The sequence below is a fragment of the Trematomus bernacchii genome, unplaced genomic scaffold (genome assembly GCF_902827165.1).
Source record: "Trematomus bernacchii unplaced genomic scaffold, fTreBer1.1, whole genome shotgun sequence".
Classification (NCBI taxonomy): domain Eukaryota; kingdom Metazoa; phylum Chordata; class Actinopteri; order Perciformes; family Nototheniidae; genus Trematomus; species Trematomus bernacchii.
The window spans coordinates 9,844,934-9,862,372 of record NW_022987739.1 but is presented as its reverse complement, the minus strand read 5'-3'; the positions used below and the strand labels follow the sequence as shown (position 1 = coordinate 9,862,372).

Here is a 17,439-nt window from a genome sequence, read left to right as displayed (position 1 = left end):
TGGTTCTTTTGAACTATGAAAGACTAATTATGTTGCTTACTTACAAATAGATTCCCAATCTGTACCATCAAGCACCGCTTTTAATTCATTTTGAGCCACTGAAATCTGCAGAAGTAGCAGTACAAATGAAGATGAGCCATGTTTTACAAGGTTTCTTGTATTTCCCTCATCATTTTACTCCATTTGAACCTCGTAAGTTCATACAAGAACTCAGAGAACACAAAGAAAGTAAGTAAAGTGAATGAGTGATGGGAACAAGCGTCCTAAGGAAAAGTTAAAAAGAAGCACAACACATTTTGGCCTCTATCGATATAGCTTGCAAAATGGCAGCATCACCACATCAGTTTTGTGGACACAAATGAAAGAAAGAGTAAAACGGTAAGGAAACTAGCAAGCACTTTCAAGTGAAAAGGAAATCCCTTTTATATCCAATCAATATGATTGATTACAAGATAAGGCTACTCTTGTGTCCTTTTAAGATATCTTAATAGTTTCCAAAGACCAAAATCAAATCGGTCTTATATATTTTGAAATGTTACATTCATAATGATTAGTTGATGCTTTTATCCAACCCAATGTCATCCTCTGCCGGTCACATCAGAAGATGTTGAAGCGACTGAGTTCTCGCCATGCAGAGCTGTCCTGAGTGAAGGAGGGTATCGATGGCATTTGAAAGGTGACAGAGCGCTGCGGACAGTCTGACCCTGTCCTGCCCCGGCCTTTCAGCACCGGGCCTTTCAGACGCAGCTGGACAATACCGACTGCTCTCTGGCCTTCAACTGGCCTCTGAGCCGATTAGGAACTGGACCTGCCGCGGAGAAACAGACCACTGGCCTGACACCACCCACATCCACCAACACCCTCCCCTTACTGCGCTCCTAAAGGGGCCACTAGGGGCCAAGGTCAGCGGCCAGGCTGACCTCTGATCTCCCGCCATGTTTGGACACGTCGACAGACAATGCCAGACCCAAGGCAGCTGATTAGAATATGGAAGGGATGAAAGAGGGCAAGAGGGCTCCGGACTGTTGCAGGCAGTCGTTTGTGTTTGCATACATGTGTGTGTGTGTGTGTGTGTGTGTGTGTGTGTGTGTGTGTGTGTGTGTGTGTGTGTGTGTGTGTGTGTGTGTGTGTGTGTGTGTGTGTGTGTGTGTGTGTGTGTGTGTGTGTGTGTGCATGTATGTTGTTGGCATGGCGACCTGGTCAGTGACTGTCGGACCACCGGACTTTCCCTGAAACCCCCGGCCCTCCCCCAGATGTGCAGCTCTTGTCCCAGGTCTCTTTGTTGGGGGCCAGGAGGGAGGAATTACACCAGGGATGATCCCGCATTACTGGGCCGGCCTGCCTTTCACGTTGGGCTTAGTTTTGTTAGCTGGGTCTGGTCTTATCCTCCTCCCAGTGTTGCCATCACAGAGCTGATCCCTTTGATGTCCTCATACACTGACCACCACGTCGCAACATTTCACATTTTGTCCCTTCTAAAAAAAGAGTCAATGTGGCAACACAGAGGATGAAACAACCACAGTTATAAGATGATGTATATTCCAATTTTCAATTTTCCAAATGATGTATAAAATGATCTTTAGAGCGATGTCTGTCAAAACAAATGAAGCTGAACCTATTGCAACAAGAATGAAGGATTGGTTCACAGTATAAAGGTCCTTCAGTATTAAGTAGCTCGAATGAAAACTGGTTACACTGGTTCTGTTAAGACATGTTTTTGGGTGACATATTTTCAGGAAGATACTAGAAAATCTAAGAGGAATTATATTTGATTTTGAGTCTTACTATATCTGAAGACTATAGTAAGTAAGTATGTATTGCTTTTGATCTGTGATATTTGATTAGGGCTAGTGAAGAGTTTTCAATGTAATTGTATTGATAATGGGTTTAATACTTGATAGCATAAACATTTTCTTATACGCTGTATGTCCCATGTGGATGTGTATGTTGTCCATAAACATAGTTTATTATGTAATCCAAGCAATAAGAACTTTGCGCTGACCGCTTGCTTGTTTTATCCCAATTAACGTGTGTTTACTTTCTTTTTGGCTCATACATTGTCAAATGTTAATGAATCATGCCTTAACACCTTGTATTATGTTGTTTCTTTTCTCCTTCAAAAGTCACATCTGCCTTACCTCCGTCTCTCTTCTTTTACTTCAATAAATCTACATTACTGAGATGTGCTTTTTAAGCTCCTAGACGGCTTTATTTCTTTTGTGACCTTGCGTGTGTCTCCCCATAAAACAACACACTTTTAGGATCTAAATGAAGAGAGATGCTGCTGCTCTTCTTCAGCTCCCCCTGCATCCTGCAGCTGTTCTGCCCATTTGGACTATATTAACCTGCGACCCACAACTAACCCCTCACCTCCCAGCTGTGTGTGTGTGTGTGTGTGTGTGTGTGTGTGTGTGTGTGTGTGTGTGTGTGTGTGTGTGTGTGTGTGTGTGTGTGTGTGTGTGTGTGTGTGTGTGTGTGTGTGTGTGTATGTAGTGAGACGGCTTGTGTATGACCAGTGGTCCATACCTTTTCCACTGTGCACAGCCGTAGGGTTTGTGGATGTGTATGTTGCTATGTGTGTATGTGTGTGTGCCTTGGTGGTGCAGGAATGGCCGGGGGTCTCGCTCTGACGCCCCTGTGTGTACTCATTCAGCACAGAGGTCTTGTGTCAGGGGTCAAAGGGTCTTCGGGGGGGGATGATGGTGATGACTCAGGGGGGAGAGGGCGGTGGGGGGGTGGAGGTGGGGATGGGGATGGGGATGGGGATGGCGCACATGCCCCCAAGGTAGGTAGACCGGCTTAATTGGCCTCTGGAGACTTCAGCGACTTCAGGCGTGTGTGTGCCGCGAGTGTGTAAACCTATGTGAGTGTGAAAATGAATTGTTGTTGATGAGGATGGGGATGATGATGATGATGATGATGATGATTGAAGAGAGAAGGGTGATAATAAACCCAAAATAAGGAAATTCACACTATGTCGCTTGTTTTCGGAGACATGATTTTTATATTCAACACGGATTAAAGTCTTATTTTATATGAATAGTTTTGTTTAATTCCAAATATTAAAGTCTGCCTTCTTGAAATGTGTGTTTGTTTGTTTGTGAAAAGGGTTTTTATATGTTGTTTGGCTTGTGTCTAGTTTGTCATTCAGAATGGGCGATCAAACTAGATTCCACCCTGGGGATTGATAAAGTTATCTAAACTAATCTAATATAAGTCTAAACAAAACCTGAAAGGGAAACAGACAGATGAGAAATATAAAAAAAAAAAAAAAGTTTTGAAAATAAAGATCAAACCCTGTTCAGTTGCTTGTAATTTGGCAAAAATAAATCAAAAAGATGAAATTACAGAGCAAGGTGACTCATTTGTAAGAGTGTGTTTCCTCATCTTTAAATCCTCAAACAGCCCTGGAAGCTGTTTGTGTGTGTGAGAGAGAAAGGACTGAACGTATACGTTTCTTCTTTACGTTCTTTATCTCTTCTGTTTGGGAGAGCTATTGGCCCGTGTCTGTTTGTCTGTGTGTCTGTGTGTGTGTACGTAGGTTGCCATGAGCCTGTTTGCTCAGGGACAGTCAGTCTTGTGCCCTGTGACCACATTATCCACCAATAAAGTCCTGCCATTATTTATCTTCCTCCTCTTAAAGGGACGAGCCATGTCCTCCTGATGAAAGGCTGCAGAGTGCCTGTTTCACTCGAGGCTGGAGAGACCACGACGACTACAGTCACTGAGTGTGGGCAGAGCAAACATTCCTGAGCACCCAGGATCACACACACACACACGCACACACACACACACACACACACACACACACACACACACACACACACACACACACACACACACACACACACACACACACACACACACACACACACACACACACACACACACACACACACACACACACACACACACACAGCCAGGCCATAACTCTGAGAAACAATATAAGGCACATAAACACACTCAAACACATCCAACTTATAGCATTCACAAGCATGGGAATGGGAATTGAAGATATCTACTGATAAAAGAGACACATCTAATAGTGTTTTGTATGTGCTGTATACTAATAGTCACATGTAGAATTTTTTTTTTGAGATGCTCAACAAGATATGAACATGTTTATCATTTTGTAACCTAACAAAGGACGTTTTTATCCTTGATTGTCTCCTACATCATTTTTTCAGTTGTGTAATTATTATGTTGATATAATTAGGGGCCGGAATGTAGGAGCCACATTTGAAGTATTTTTCTGTGTTTGTTACGGTACATGTTTTTGAGTCACTATAGGTGGTGGGCGTGTCATTGAATTTGTGTGGTGACGTTTGCGGTTATATCCGGTTGCTTTTACCTGCGCACTTTGTGATAGATGGAGGGGGAGTGAGCTGGAGAAGCCCAATTTTTGTTGACCGCACGCACGCACGCACGCACGCACGCACGCACGCACGCACGCACGCACGCACGCATAAAAGAATATACGCATATGGATATGGACTATTGAACTTCTGCTTTGGAAATAAAAGGTCAAACGCATACTGTTGGAAAGACTGAGTTTTTGCGCGTCCACAATGTTTTTCTCTTGTTTAGTCCCTCGCGGCACTTTGTTTGGAAGATTACTGCCGCAATAGTATTGATGGGAAAATGATGTGATAAATGTGCTGACGGACACCATTGAAATGGAAATGTTAGTCCCACTGCTCAAATAATCTGTCAAAAGCAAAGCAAAACTATCTTCTCTTATTGTTCATTTGATTTCAGCAACCACTCACACATTTATTTTAAGTTTTAACAGCTTCTTGTTCTTTTGTGCATTGCATTGTAACAGCACAGTGACAAATCAGGTGGCCTAGTTTGCATGCTGACTTTTGAAACTATACTCTTTTAAATTCTGGACGCCAGAACAAGTTTTGATTAAACTGAAATAAAATTGAAAAAATAAATAAAAAAACTTTAAACAAACCAGGGATGACTGTTGTAGTACAGTAGTAGTATTAAAAAGTCTGATACATATGGCTCAAACTGATATTTAAAGAATGGTTTAAGTTGAGCATCCTAAGCCACACACACACACACACACACACACACACACACACACACACACACACACACACACACACACACACACACACACACACACACACACACACACACACACACACACACACACACACACACACACACACACACATTCTCTGTTGGTGGTGAATCTGTTCTTCGGCAACAGTCAAACACTCAGTGGGCAGCAGAGAGACCCTGACTGACTGCTTCAATATTTGCTGGTCCATGAGGAGGCGTGTGGAGGCTGCAGGGGTCAGAGGTCAGCGGGGCGAGGCGGTGGTCTTTCAGGCCGGCACGACTGACCAGCAGGTGAACAAACAGAGAGGCTGCAGCAGAGGGGGGCACCATGATGACCTGATAGGATGGCAGAAATGGATTTTGCTTTTGAAGTTTAGCTTAGTTTTAAAATATGTACGGATGAACATAAAAGGGAAAAAAAGCCTACGATCTGATGTTTTCAAAAGACAGCTGGCAAAAGTGTGTGATCAATGATGAAAACATAGTTTAAATAATCATGTTCACTCCTTTGGGTGGTATATTTCTACATTAGTATTCAGTAAAGGACAAGAGGGTTTCTACATAACGTGCACTGGGTAATTTTCCTGAACTTGTTCTTGTTCGTCTTTTAGTTTTAATTGAATTAACATCTTCTTATCTTATTTTCAACTCTAATTTGTGCAAAGGTCATGTGAAAGAATAAAACTGTTTTTGTGAAGCAAATGTGCAAGAATTCCTGACAACACTGAATATGTAACGTGGCAATTCCCTTGTCTCAATCTGATGAGGTGTCAGGCGGGTTGAAATGGAAGTATTCTGGGAAACACTGAACTATTCATTCAGATAAGCCTGTTTTACTGTTTAAGTCCAAAAACACATGTAAAACAGGCATGTTAGAAAATGCAAATCTAATTAAGAGTATAAGCTCAGTGGAAATGAGATCAGGACTTCCTGAAAAGAGACAAAGCTCACAACTTGATCACTTTACAGGGCCTGTTGTCATTTCTGCTCTGCGTTAACACTCGATGCTACAGAGCCCCGTCTCAAACATTCACACTCAGGCTCTCTGTGTTTGCTCTTGGTTTTAGCGCCTGCTAAGATACTATTGACGGTCAGTCAAGTAATGTCACCAGACCGTTTCTGGTCCAGCCTCACTGCAGCACTTAGGCGATGAAAGCCGGTCCTCAACGTCCCCCATCCTGCAACAAGTGCAGCCCCCTGTCAGCGCCACTCTGCAGATCAGCCTGACTGACGTAAGTAGTGTGGACAGATACAATTTCAGCCTGGCAACACAGCCAGGATCTGGCAACCCTACTCTGTGTTTACCTAAAGGCTAAGGCAGCTGAGCCCAGACCTCACCTGCTGGCCTCACTGGTTGCCATGAATGCTCACATAATCCCACTAAATCCATGCAAACCCAGAGCTGCTTCTTGTGCTAAAAACTGAGAGACCCTCCCACTCACTAAGACCTTCACTCGATTAAGAAACAGTTTGTGCGACGATCAGTTTTTCCATGGCAACTTTGCACAACTCCATTCTGCAGAGGAAAGTTCCCAGCCCTCAGTTGTTACACACACATCCCTTTTCCTTTATTCACCCTCTGTTACAGCATTTTATTACTCAAGTCACACTTTCCCCGTCATCTTGGGGTGCCTCATAATGAGTTCTCTAAGTGTTACAGTCTTCATGATAGTGTGCGCACAAGGGCTCAATTCTTTAAAAGGGCTACATTGTTTTTGCAGGTTTACAAAACATTTAAGTGGCCGTGTTTTTGACGACATTTAACTGTTAAACCAAGTCATAATAAATCAGCTTTTGCTGTTTTGTGCTTTCTTTTTCTTTGTGCTAAACTCTGTATGCTACCACTAGTTTAACTGAGCTGGTGTGAGTACAAATAAAGGTAAAATGACTGCTGCTGCAAGTGAATGTTTTAATTATTTAGTTATGGTTGTGGTGTCAATGATTCTGTATTAAGCATTGAAAATGTCCTTATTTTTGGTATGAAAGTCTTGAGGGAGAGGTAGGTTGAAAAAGCCATGTAATAGAACCAAATATATTATATATACCCCAGAACTATTTTACTGACCAGCCGACAAAATATTGACTCTTCATCACACTCAAATATTTGACATTAAAATGTTGTAGTTATAATCTGTAGTCAGTGTCCAGAATTCATTATTAGTGTATAAAAAACTACTGTATATATGTAGGGATCCAATTTAGTAGTCCAGGTTGGTATTTGGGAGAAATAGCCCCTTTAATCAGGTTTTTGCACAATTAAACAAACAGTGGGGCTCATTCTTCAATGTGCTATTTTAAGAAGCAGTGTGATGAAAGCCAAGCTCTCGTGATTTCTGTTGTATGGCGACCCCATGTGTGAGCAGACACCCTGCATCATGAAGGATTAGTAGGAATGTCTAGATCCACCATCAGGGATTTATTAATGGAGGCTGTTTTCCCTTTACAATGGGATGATTCATTTATGACGTCCCGTGCCATGAGACGGTGAGGTCATATTATGGATTCCTTCAGGGTGGACGTCACTTGAATGGTGAGAACATGCAGTGGGCCACCCCTGTGGAAACACACACACACACTCACACACACACTCAAACAGATACAGGACCACCACAGGATTCACACGGTCGAGCCTCCTTCAATTCCTGAAATTGAAGCACTGAGTACTGCCATAATTTATAGCTCGCACAGAAAAAGAAGAGGGGTGTGTGTTTGTGTGTGTGTGTGTGTGTGTGTGTGTGTGTGTTGGGGTTGTGACAAGAAAGGTCAGTGACCTCTGTGACTTGGCTAAAATCCCCATGGGCCTAATTCAGCATTGGAATGGACCCCACAGTGCAATGGGAAGATGCCTCTAACATAATGAACACAAAGGCCAATTGTGACTCTATTCTCTGAGGGCAGAAAGCAGCGGGCCCCGGGGACAGTAGAAGGTTTTGTTGGATGAAACGGAGAAGGAAGCCTGTTGCTCCAACAAGCTTCTGATAAGATTCATCAGCAATGACTCAACGCTGGCGGTTTGTCTCCCGGGGCGCAAAGTGTTAGATTTACATCCACTGTTTCTGTGCTGGTTGACTGAAGGGCTGATAAGTGACTCTCTTAGGCCAACTCACTGTCTTTTATGTGTTTTAGTGTCTCCTTAAAGAATATCTTTCCAGTAATGTCAATATTTGTTATGGTCCGTGAAACTGGTCCACTCTGGGATCAAGTGCCCTTTCTTTTACTGTCATAGATAAAAACAACCCAATGCATCATGGTCCTTCAGCGGTCGTTTCAACAACTTGGGTAGCGTTTACTGTGACGGCATGCAAAATAATAATTATAAACCAAGGACCATAATCCTAAAAGCTCCTTAAACAAGCATCTCAGCTTAAGTGTGTTTGATCAAATAGAAAAGGTATGCAACAGTAAAGAAAAAAACTTGTTTGCAAGACCAAGACACTGTTTAATCAGAACCGTATAAAATAATAGGGTTTTAGTGAAAATGCATGTTTGGTTAGCATACAATCACATTTTGCTAAACGTAATCCAAATGTACTTAAATTCATCAAGGCTTTTCTGGGTTTTTGTATTTAGTTTTCACAGCAAAAACATTAGAAAAGCTGAATATTCTTAATAAACAGGGGTGAGGTATTGATATAGAATTTTTTTTTTTTTTTGCTGAAGCATTCCTTTAACAGATTCAGATGTTCTGCAGTGCTGCACATTGGTCTGCTTTCTCCAATTTAAAAGGTATACATATCAACCCTTATTGTCTATTACGTTTTTATAACTTCGTGATTTATAAAAAGATCCTTAAAGTGGACTTCTTTACACTTTGATAAGTGTCTACCTGAAGATGCTTTAAAGCTATTCTGCAGTGACGACCAGCCGACGTGTCGCTGTCAGCTAATGAACATGGACATTAATATGGTCGCCATAATCTGGGCCTCTCCCACAGCCTCAACAAACAGCTCGATAACAGAGGGGACAGAAAGATGAGAACAAAGGCAGTGTCGCCAACAAGAAGGCAAACAAATGCTAACACTGCTGCTACCGCCAAAAAACGCCCATCCCACAATTTATTGCCCCTTTCTAACACTTATTCAACGTTTTCATCATATACCGACCAGCCACACCCCCTGCCAAAAGACCCAGAATGTGTCTGTGTGATGAGGTGGGGGATTAAAGAAACGAAGCAACAAGATCGGCCCTTTCTTTTTCTTAAGAAAGACTAGAAATGAAGCTTTGTGCACGTCCGCTGCTGTGGCACATTTGAAAAGTCTGGCCTGGCTGCTTTTGTGTCACCGACATAATGGGGATTGAAGGAAAACACAAACTGAACCACTGTGCCGTTGTGGCGCTGGCTATTAGTCAACGTGACGGCCTTTGCAGATGCTAATGGTGTATAGTGTGTCCCGGCCGGCCTCCCTCCTCCCAGAACGTGGCTATCTGATAGCACAAAGGCCTTCTGCTGGAGGTTGACTTTTCCCCCTTTCTTTTCACGGCTGCTACAGAGTCATTAGGCCTTTTTTCACTCCCCTTCCCTTGTTTTTGAGAAACCAGGGGATATAATGGCCGCAGAGAAAGTTGACGTGAGACAGTTATCTCTGTGTGTAAAGCCTCAGGTGATGGTAGAGAGGATGAGGCCTCTACAACCACCCCCTCCCCACTGTGCTTGGCTTTGAGCAATGTGGAGTAACAACCGGGCTCTTGTGAAAGAAGAGAGGATGCCCAGGAGTGGAGGACCTCTGGACTCTGACTTATTAATCAGGCAGGCCCTCAGCTGCCTCTCCATGGCTGCTGCCTCGGGCTGAGACGTGTCTTCAGCCTGCTCACGGTGGAGAGAACAGCCTGCAGAGTCAAATACTCTGAGGGTTTTAACAGACTGGGAGCAGTGGCCTCATCACAGGAGCACACAGGTCACTACATCCAGCTACATGCAACACAACTCTCAAAGGATGGGAATAATGCAATGCTGTAAAGGTGACTGCCCTTTAACTTCTGTATTTCTTTAGCTAAACATCTATGCGATCCATTGCCATTACTTTGTAGAGAAATCTATCGCCCCCAAAGGATGATTCGTGCAAGATTAGGAGATCTCTTTATTGCAGGGATACTCAACCATACTTTGCCTGGGGGACACTTTAACAAAATGACAGGAGGCCAGGGGCAAGCAAGTAACAATTGGGGATTAGCAAACATGATGTCCACATTTAATGTGTGTGTCTAAAGACATCCCATCAGCTTAAGCTCTTTGTTTGGTGCCAATTAGCAAATGTTAGCTTAGCTGGAAACAATGATTTGTGAACCGTTTGGAAGGTCAGACAGGATCAGACAAAATTGAAAAAATGTCCACACGAGCTGCTAATGAAGATCATATATGAGTGGAAGAGCTAATAAATAAACGTATAGGTTAAATTGTTTTGGTCATCTTCTCGTCAACAATTTATTTGAGTGTTCTCAGTGAGCGACTTCAAATGTGCAAATGGATTCACCACTGACGGGACAAGCTGACACGACATGAAAAAGCTATGTATTTTATTTATTTCAACTTTATTTTCGCTTTTAAACACAAATTCAATAAATAAAGCACATCTGATGGGGTACACCATGCAAACATTACTTTCTACAACATAAAACATTGTTTTGAACCAACTCACTGTTTCTGTTACACAAGTTGCTCCCACATGCTGTACATGATAATAGCTCCATGACCCTCCATTAACTTTTCCTGTACAGAATGCATGGCCTATTATATAATATATATACCCATATACACATGAATGAGTGGATAGGGTTAACACAGTCACTCACCCTTCTTTCTATCAAACACGTTTTCAAGCTAGGAGTAGTGAGAGGATGCCAAGGTGAGGGAAGGAAAGAGTCAGGGTAGTTCAAATGATGGAGGAACATGGGAGATAAGGGGTTTCGGATGAAAGCAAGGAAGAAGATTGTGAGAGGTGGAAAGACAAGAGGAATAAATGAGCTGACCAACACAGTGTATGTGTTGGTCAGCTCATTTGTACATTTAACACATACACCTTAAGTTAAAAATTACCCACCAGCATTTTGGATAATTTCCTGTCCTAGCTTTGGATATAGTTCCAGTTAATTTACAAACAGAGACAATTATTTCCCTTGGTTTTCAGGTGTTTGAGCTTATCCATGAAGCAGCTATCGGTATAAGATCTTAATGACCATTCAGTCACAGTCAGGAGAGAATAAGTGGATAAATACAAGTGCACCTGTGCTGTGTACATGATCATAGGCATAACTGCGCTGAATATAAACCAAGGAAATCCAACTTGGTGAGATTGGAAACCATTGAGACGCCCAAACTTCCCCTAGTGTAACTGCAGCAACTAATCATGATAGAGCGGGAAAGACTGAAGCCCAGGTCCAATGTTCAGACGTTAAAACTGACAGATAATGTCATAGCTTCTGAAAGTCTAATTGAAAGTACCTCTAAACTGCTTCAGGGTGTATTTTTGTATTTGTTATAATGACATCTTTAACTGATGATGCAATGTGGCTTTTGAGTATTGATGTCTGCAACACCTCAAGTTAACTAACTGGAAGCATCCACAATTAAATGGTTGATTACAGTTTAATATATAAAGAGTGTTTACTAATTCTTTTTTTTTGGAAGTTGTATTATGAGCTTAAAGTTGCAACATAGGAAGAATGTTAATGTACAATGATGGAAATGCAAACACCACACACACACACACTGAGACAAGGACAGAAATAAAAGGTAGCATGAAGGGAGGATGATGTGTATTTGGCAGACATATATACATAGTAATGTTGAATAAACGCCGTAAGTTCAAAATAATACGAAATATATTTATACATAATATTGTTTCCAACGCCTTCAGAGTTGGTAGTATCCTTTTTGTTGTTGTGGTGTTACAATGGAGAGTTTTGACGGGAGGGAAACTGAATATTTAACCAATAATGACTCAAGGTTATTATATGTGCTGAAACTAAACACTGTCTCATTTAGGGGGAGATGGAGCATAAATGTAGAGCATAGCTGCAGCTTGGAGGGATAAAGTAAGTGCTTGGGATCAGTGCAACTAAAAAAACGTATGTTAAATAGAGGCTAATTGTTGTGTACCAGGAAGCTATCATGTGAGGTGTGAGTGAAGACAGACTCTTCTAATGAACACAGACACGTTCTGCTGAAGAAAACTGGGGAGATTAACATGTACACAATCCTCATTTATTGAAAATGAGAGGTCAGATGTCTGATAACACTGTGCATGCTTCTCATTCTCCTCGTGATCTCACTGTGTTTGGGGCTCCTGTGCAGAAGTCCCCCTTTTGACCCAGGACAGTTTGCAAGAGATCAAGCAAATCAAAGTGAAAGCTTGAAAACGGTTTCCTTTAGTTCAGGTCCATCTTCCCATCAGCATCAAAGGGGGACAGCACGCCAAAGATGGGGAATTAAAATCAAGTGAGTGGTGCGGTCAGGCTCGGCGGGTGATGACGGTCATTTACAGGTTTAGTTTTCTTCGTTCAGTGCATTTCTCTGCTGTGATCCAATTTACTTTGAATGGTTCTGTAAGGAGAAAAAAAAAAAAATCAGATGCACATATAGTACACAGTCACTTTATTACCATATTTAAGATCCCTTTACAACACTTTTAATACTTACTTTTATTTATTAACTGTTCAATTCATAATCCAATAACAATTTTATAGAAGTGTGACTGATGTTTTTGGTCAATTGCCTTTACAGCACAAAGACAAATACCTGGTTCTCTTATTTCTCCTTGTGAAGAGCTTCGATGAAGGCTTCAAGTTTCTCCTGGATCTCACGGACTTTCTCTGCAGAAAAGCACACCGAGTATAATGGTTAGTCAAAGCCCTGATAAATAAATCAAAATACAAAAGATTGAATAGAAACAATGTCAATTCATTCATTAGACTACCTACAGAAATGGGCTTTCATTTGAATAATCCATATAATCAGTTTAAGTTATTTTTCAAGAAAGATATTATTTTATGAATGTGAACATTTGCTGCTTTTCTTCGTCTTCTAGGATCGCCATCTGTACAGAAAATTAATCAGCATCTACTATTGTAATTTAGTGATATTTACGTCATCTTTTAAACAGGAAAGTCAAACAATCTCTCACATTTTAATGTATTTTGGACTTCAGCTTGGCTTGTGGAAACGGCATGGGAAATTCATTTGTACTTTTACCTGTTAAATATTCTAAACAAACTAATGGATTAACAGAAAAAAAACAATATTTATATACGTCAACTATAAAATAATAATTGGTCCTTGAATGCTGAATGTCTTGGTTTCTGGACAATTTCTTAACATCACAAATGTCCAATTATTAATAATCTGAAAAATAATTGGCAGATTCATGGTTAATTGTTACGATTGATATCTGCAGCTCTAACCATTTCCAAAAGCATCAACTAGTTTCCTTCAAACAATGTCAACGTGGGTGTTTTTCTGTATAGATTAGTCACTAAAACACAATAGGTGTTAAATAAAGCAACAGGTGGGCAGCAGGTCATAAATCTGCTCTTTAAACAGAAAATATAAAACAATATTTCCTTCCCTTGGCTATTCTTCTGCAGGTAGAAATTCCCTCACATTTCCCCCCAAAACAGCAGATGGTCCCCTGTGACAGTGACAGCCAAACCTCAAGGCGGACCACCGTCACACATCTGATGATGAAGGCTTGTGTACCCTTTCCAAGTTAGCACAGACCACATCAAAGCTCCCCCCCCCCCCCCCCCTCCTCATGGTATGTACCTTACGGGCACATTGCTAATGGACACAGGGAGATACCATAACAACAACATTTCACATGAAAGGGGGGGAATCTACTGGAAAAACAATCATTCACTTCTTTTCTTGACTTCCCTCCCATTGTCCGAAGACTGCAAAAGACGAGCGGTCCTTCCACCCAACATGTACTGTCACACGAGAAGAGCGAGCCTCTAAAGCAGTCTTAATCGCTGATTAAACAGTGGCTGGAGGAAGTCTGTGGGCCCACACAGAGAAAAGGCTCGCAGCTGCACCTCCAGGCCTGGCTGGCTCTTCCCCGTCACCCACCCTAATCTGTCTGGATCTCCCCCAAGCACAAACTCAAACAGCGACTGAAAAACAAACTAGCACTTCTCTATCTTGATCAATCAGCCACACGAGATCCATAGGCGACCTATTGTTGGTTATTTTCCCAATGAAAACACAGCTTTAAATCGGACTGGCCCGTTTTCAGCGAGATAAATCATTGTGGTTTGGACTCCAGCGCTACAGTGTCCTAAGTGTCCATTTCAAGTCGGCACAAAGGTGATAACTGTGAGCGTGCTTTGGAGTGAAACTAAATATGGTACTCGGGGGCTTGTGTGCAGCCCCCTTTTGATGGAGCACGGCTGCTGATGTATCCTTTTCCTGATGGATGAAAAGCACACGGTTGTTGGGAGAGATGCAGGCACACCCCCACACACGTCCTGAAACACTAGCAGAGCTGGACACAGTCACACACATATATCCACTCACAGGTAGGCAAAAAAAAAAAGCTTGGCCCTGAAAGACACACAGACAGAAATGCCAATGTCTCAAAAAGCAGGTAGAGCTGTGCAGTCAAGCCCCCTCCACCTTTTTTCACCTTCCTACACACTCAGCGCTGGCAATAAAAAAATCCCCCACCTTTGATACTCTGTTAACACACTCAGGCAAAATGGCAGGGCGTCAGGTGGAGATTACAACACCTAATGGAGGCATTAAGGGGGCCTGTCGAGGGGCATGCTGACAAGTCACTGCAGCAGGTGTGGGGTTGAATGAAACGTAACCCTGCAGTGTGCCATTCCAACACTCAGCCCACCGCAGGGCACGGCTCAAAGGGAGCTGACAGAGTTCAGTGTGGGCTGCGTGCCCTGACCACAGAACAACACAGCTCAATCCAAGCCAATCAGAGCAGGATTACCAACATCTGTCCGACCTGAACAGAAAGAGATGTGTGGTACGGGGGTGGTGTGGGGAAAGGAGGGTACTGCCTGTCAGATCATCAAAACACGGGAAATCCCCTGTCTCAGGCTTCAAAGCTTCTGAGTGGGTTTAGATGTGGCTGATGATAAGGTGCTCTGTGCAGCCTCAGTGCTTCACATGCAGACCGCGGGTCAAACATTAAGGACCCTGCCAACTGTAGGGCAGAGACACCAAGCTCTGCTTAATCACCTGGGGCAGCAGCAGTTAGATTAGAGGGCTTTTGACAAGAAAGATACAGTTTTGATTACCAAGATTGACAGGGAAAGTTGGCTGGGAACGGGAAAATCAATCAATTCAGCAAACCATAGAACAAAACTGTGTTTGTGCTGGCAGCTCTTGTAAAGAAAGGTAAAGAAAACTACTTTATATGCTCTCCAATCAAATGTCACTCATCTCACTCAGAAGGCATTACACTGCACAATACATGACACCTCTTATTCAACTTCAGAAATGAGGTTGACTGGTACTGCATGAAAAAACATGTACAGTTCAATTTTCCTTTTGGAAGGGAGAAGCCAACAGAAACAGAATGGAAATATAAAGGAATATAATTACATTTTGGAGTAAAGTGTAAAGTAAATATTGCAATAAGTATAATCAGTGTCAGAGATGACTTCCAGTTTCATCCAAGCAAAAGACCTCCTCTGCCCCCTCCCATTGTTTGACACAATATTAAGAAAAAGCGCAACCATTATTTCCTGATATACAATTAGGCTTGAGTTTAACCTGCCGCTGGCTACCTGTGCAGGCACTTTCACCATGACCTTCTGAAGAGAAGACCTAAACCTAGATGAGAACAGAAAAACCTTCCCTTACAGCGGGATGCTTAATGACTTTGAAATGAGCCCTCAGCAGCTTCCAGGAGCCCAGGGGGCCACCAGTGAAAGTGAATGGTGTCTTTCAGAAAAGCTAATATTCTGCTCAAAGCAGACCTTATAGCCTTTGCAACATTACTAGCAAGACGTCTTAGTCTAACAAGATGGAAATCACCAACACCACCTTCCCACACTATGTGGATAAAGGACATTTTTAATCATTTGCAGCTTTCCATCCGTTACACATTGAGAGGCTCCTCCGGGAAGTTCCGAAGTGTCTGGGGGCCTTTCTTTGCCTATGCAGGGAGGATGACCTTCCCGGATATTCCGGAATAAGACCTGAATATGTATGTATGTGTGTATATATATATATATATATATATTTTTTAAATTATTTTATATGTATATATATATATATGTATATGTGAAACATTTTTATTTTATTTATTTGTACTCTTACCTGAAGAGAATGAGGTTATGTGTTTGTTTGTATTTTGTTGTGTGACCAAGCCGACTGTTTTTTTTTTGTCTTGTTGTAACGTTTCATATGTTATGTGATCTGCACAACTGTAATGTTACACTGTCAATCACAACCGCTCTGTCATCTCTGTTTAATTTGTGTACGAAAATCAATAAACAAAGTTTATAAAAAAAATAAAGAAAAGCCAATATTCTCTGAATAAAAACTGTGAGAAACAGATATTTATTTCCCCCACACCATCTGTTTGTCACCAAAAGACAGCAGCCAGAGGAAGAAAAGGCCACAACAAGGCTTTTCTTTCCTCTGTCCTTGGAAATGCAACAAAAAAAACAGTGGACAGAGTCACCATTGCCTGTTGCTCACTGCAGTGGGAGTAGCGATCTAAAACTCCATTTAGGCTCCTGTTTACCTAAGAGATGAGCCCCAAAACACAGTCATTCAACCGCTCACCCCTTTATCTGGTCATGAATATTCCCATAATCCTCTGGCCTCTATCCCAGAGGCCCCTTCTTTAAGATGCTGGGTGCTTTTGGGTTGGCGAGGATGGAGGGACTCTTGCCCATTCAGAGAAAGAGTGGGGAGCTTTTCCCCCCCAAATTCCCTCTTTCAGGGCCTTCTCTCGGCTGATCTCCACATGAAATGATATCTCATTCACTCTCACTCTGTCGAGTCTCCTAAGCTTGCTGCGGCCGAAGCACTGGCAGAAGGAGGGCAGAGCCACAAAGCCTTTAATTGACCTGTAATTAGACTGTGAAACTGCGTGGCCCTGCTGGACAAGTAGCCAACACAGGAGAGGGGGAACAGAGGAGAGGAGAAGATGAGAGTAAGGGAGGCCTGCAACGTACTGTGAGATAGAAGAAAACTAATCCTCTTACTTTGGGAGATAGCCACTCTCCTGTAGAGAAAGGGTAGCTGTTGTGGAAAAGTGGCAACAGAAAGATTTTAGCGGATGAAGTTTGGTCCCAAGGTTGAGGCAGTTCACAGCGTGGTCACCTGAGAGAGTGATTCTGAAGGTTTGGTTCCTGTCCCAACCTGTCAGCATTCATGAACAAACATTTTTATATTGCATG

General features: G+C 42.3%; 1 protein-coding gene across 4 annotated transcripts in view; it reads right to left on the bottom strand.

Annotated features, from left to right (window-relative positions):
- Positions 1 to 10,575: 10,575 nt before the first annotated feature.
- Positions 10,576 to 17,439, bottom strand: part of opa1 (OPA1 mitochondrial dynamin like GTPase) — a 37,559-nt gene continuing 30,695 nt past the window's right edge. For all 4 annotated transcript variants that reach the window (XM_034147165.1, XM_034147167.1, XM_034147166.1 and 1 more), the window contains 2 exons: positions 12,812 to 12,885; positions 10,576 to 12,616 (listed from right to left, as the gene is read on the bottom strand). In XM_034147165.1, coding sequence (XP_034003056.1) covers positions 12,821 to 12,885 — 65 coding nt within the window. In that variant the 3' untranslated portion in view covers positions 10,576 to 12,616; positions 12,812 to 12,820. The remainder of the gene's footprint in view (positions 12,617 to 12,811; positions 12,886 to 17,439) is intronic.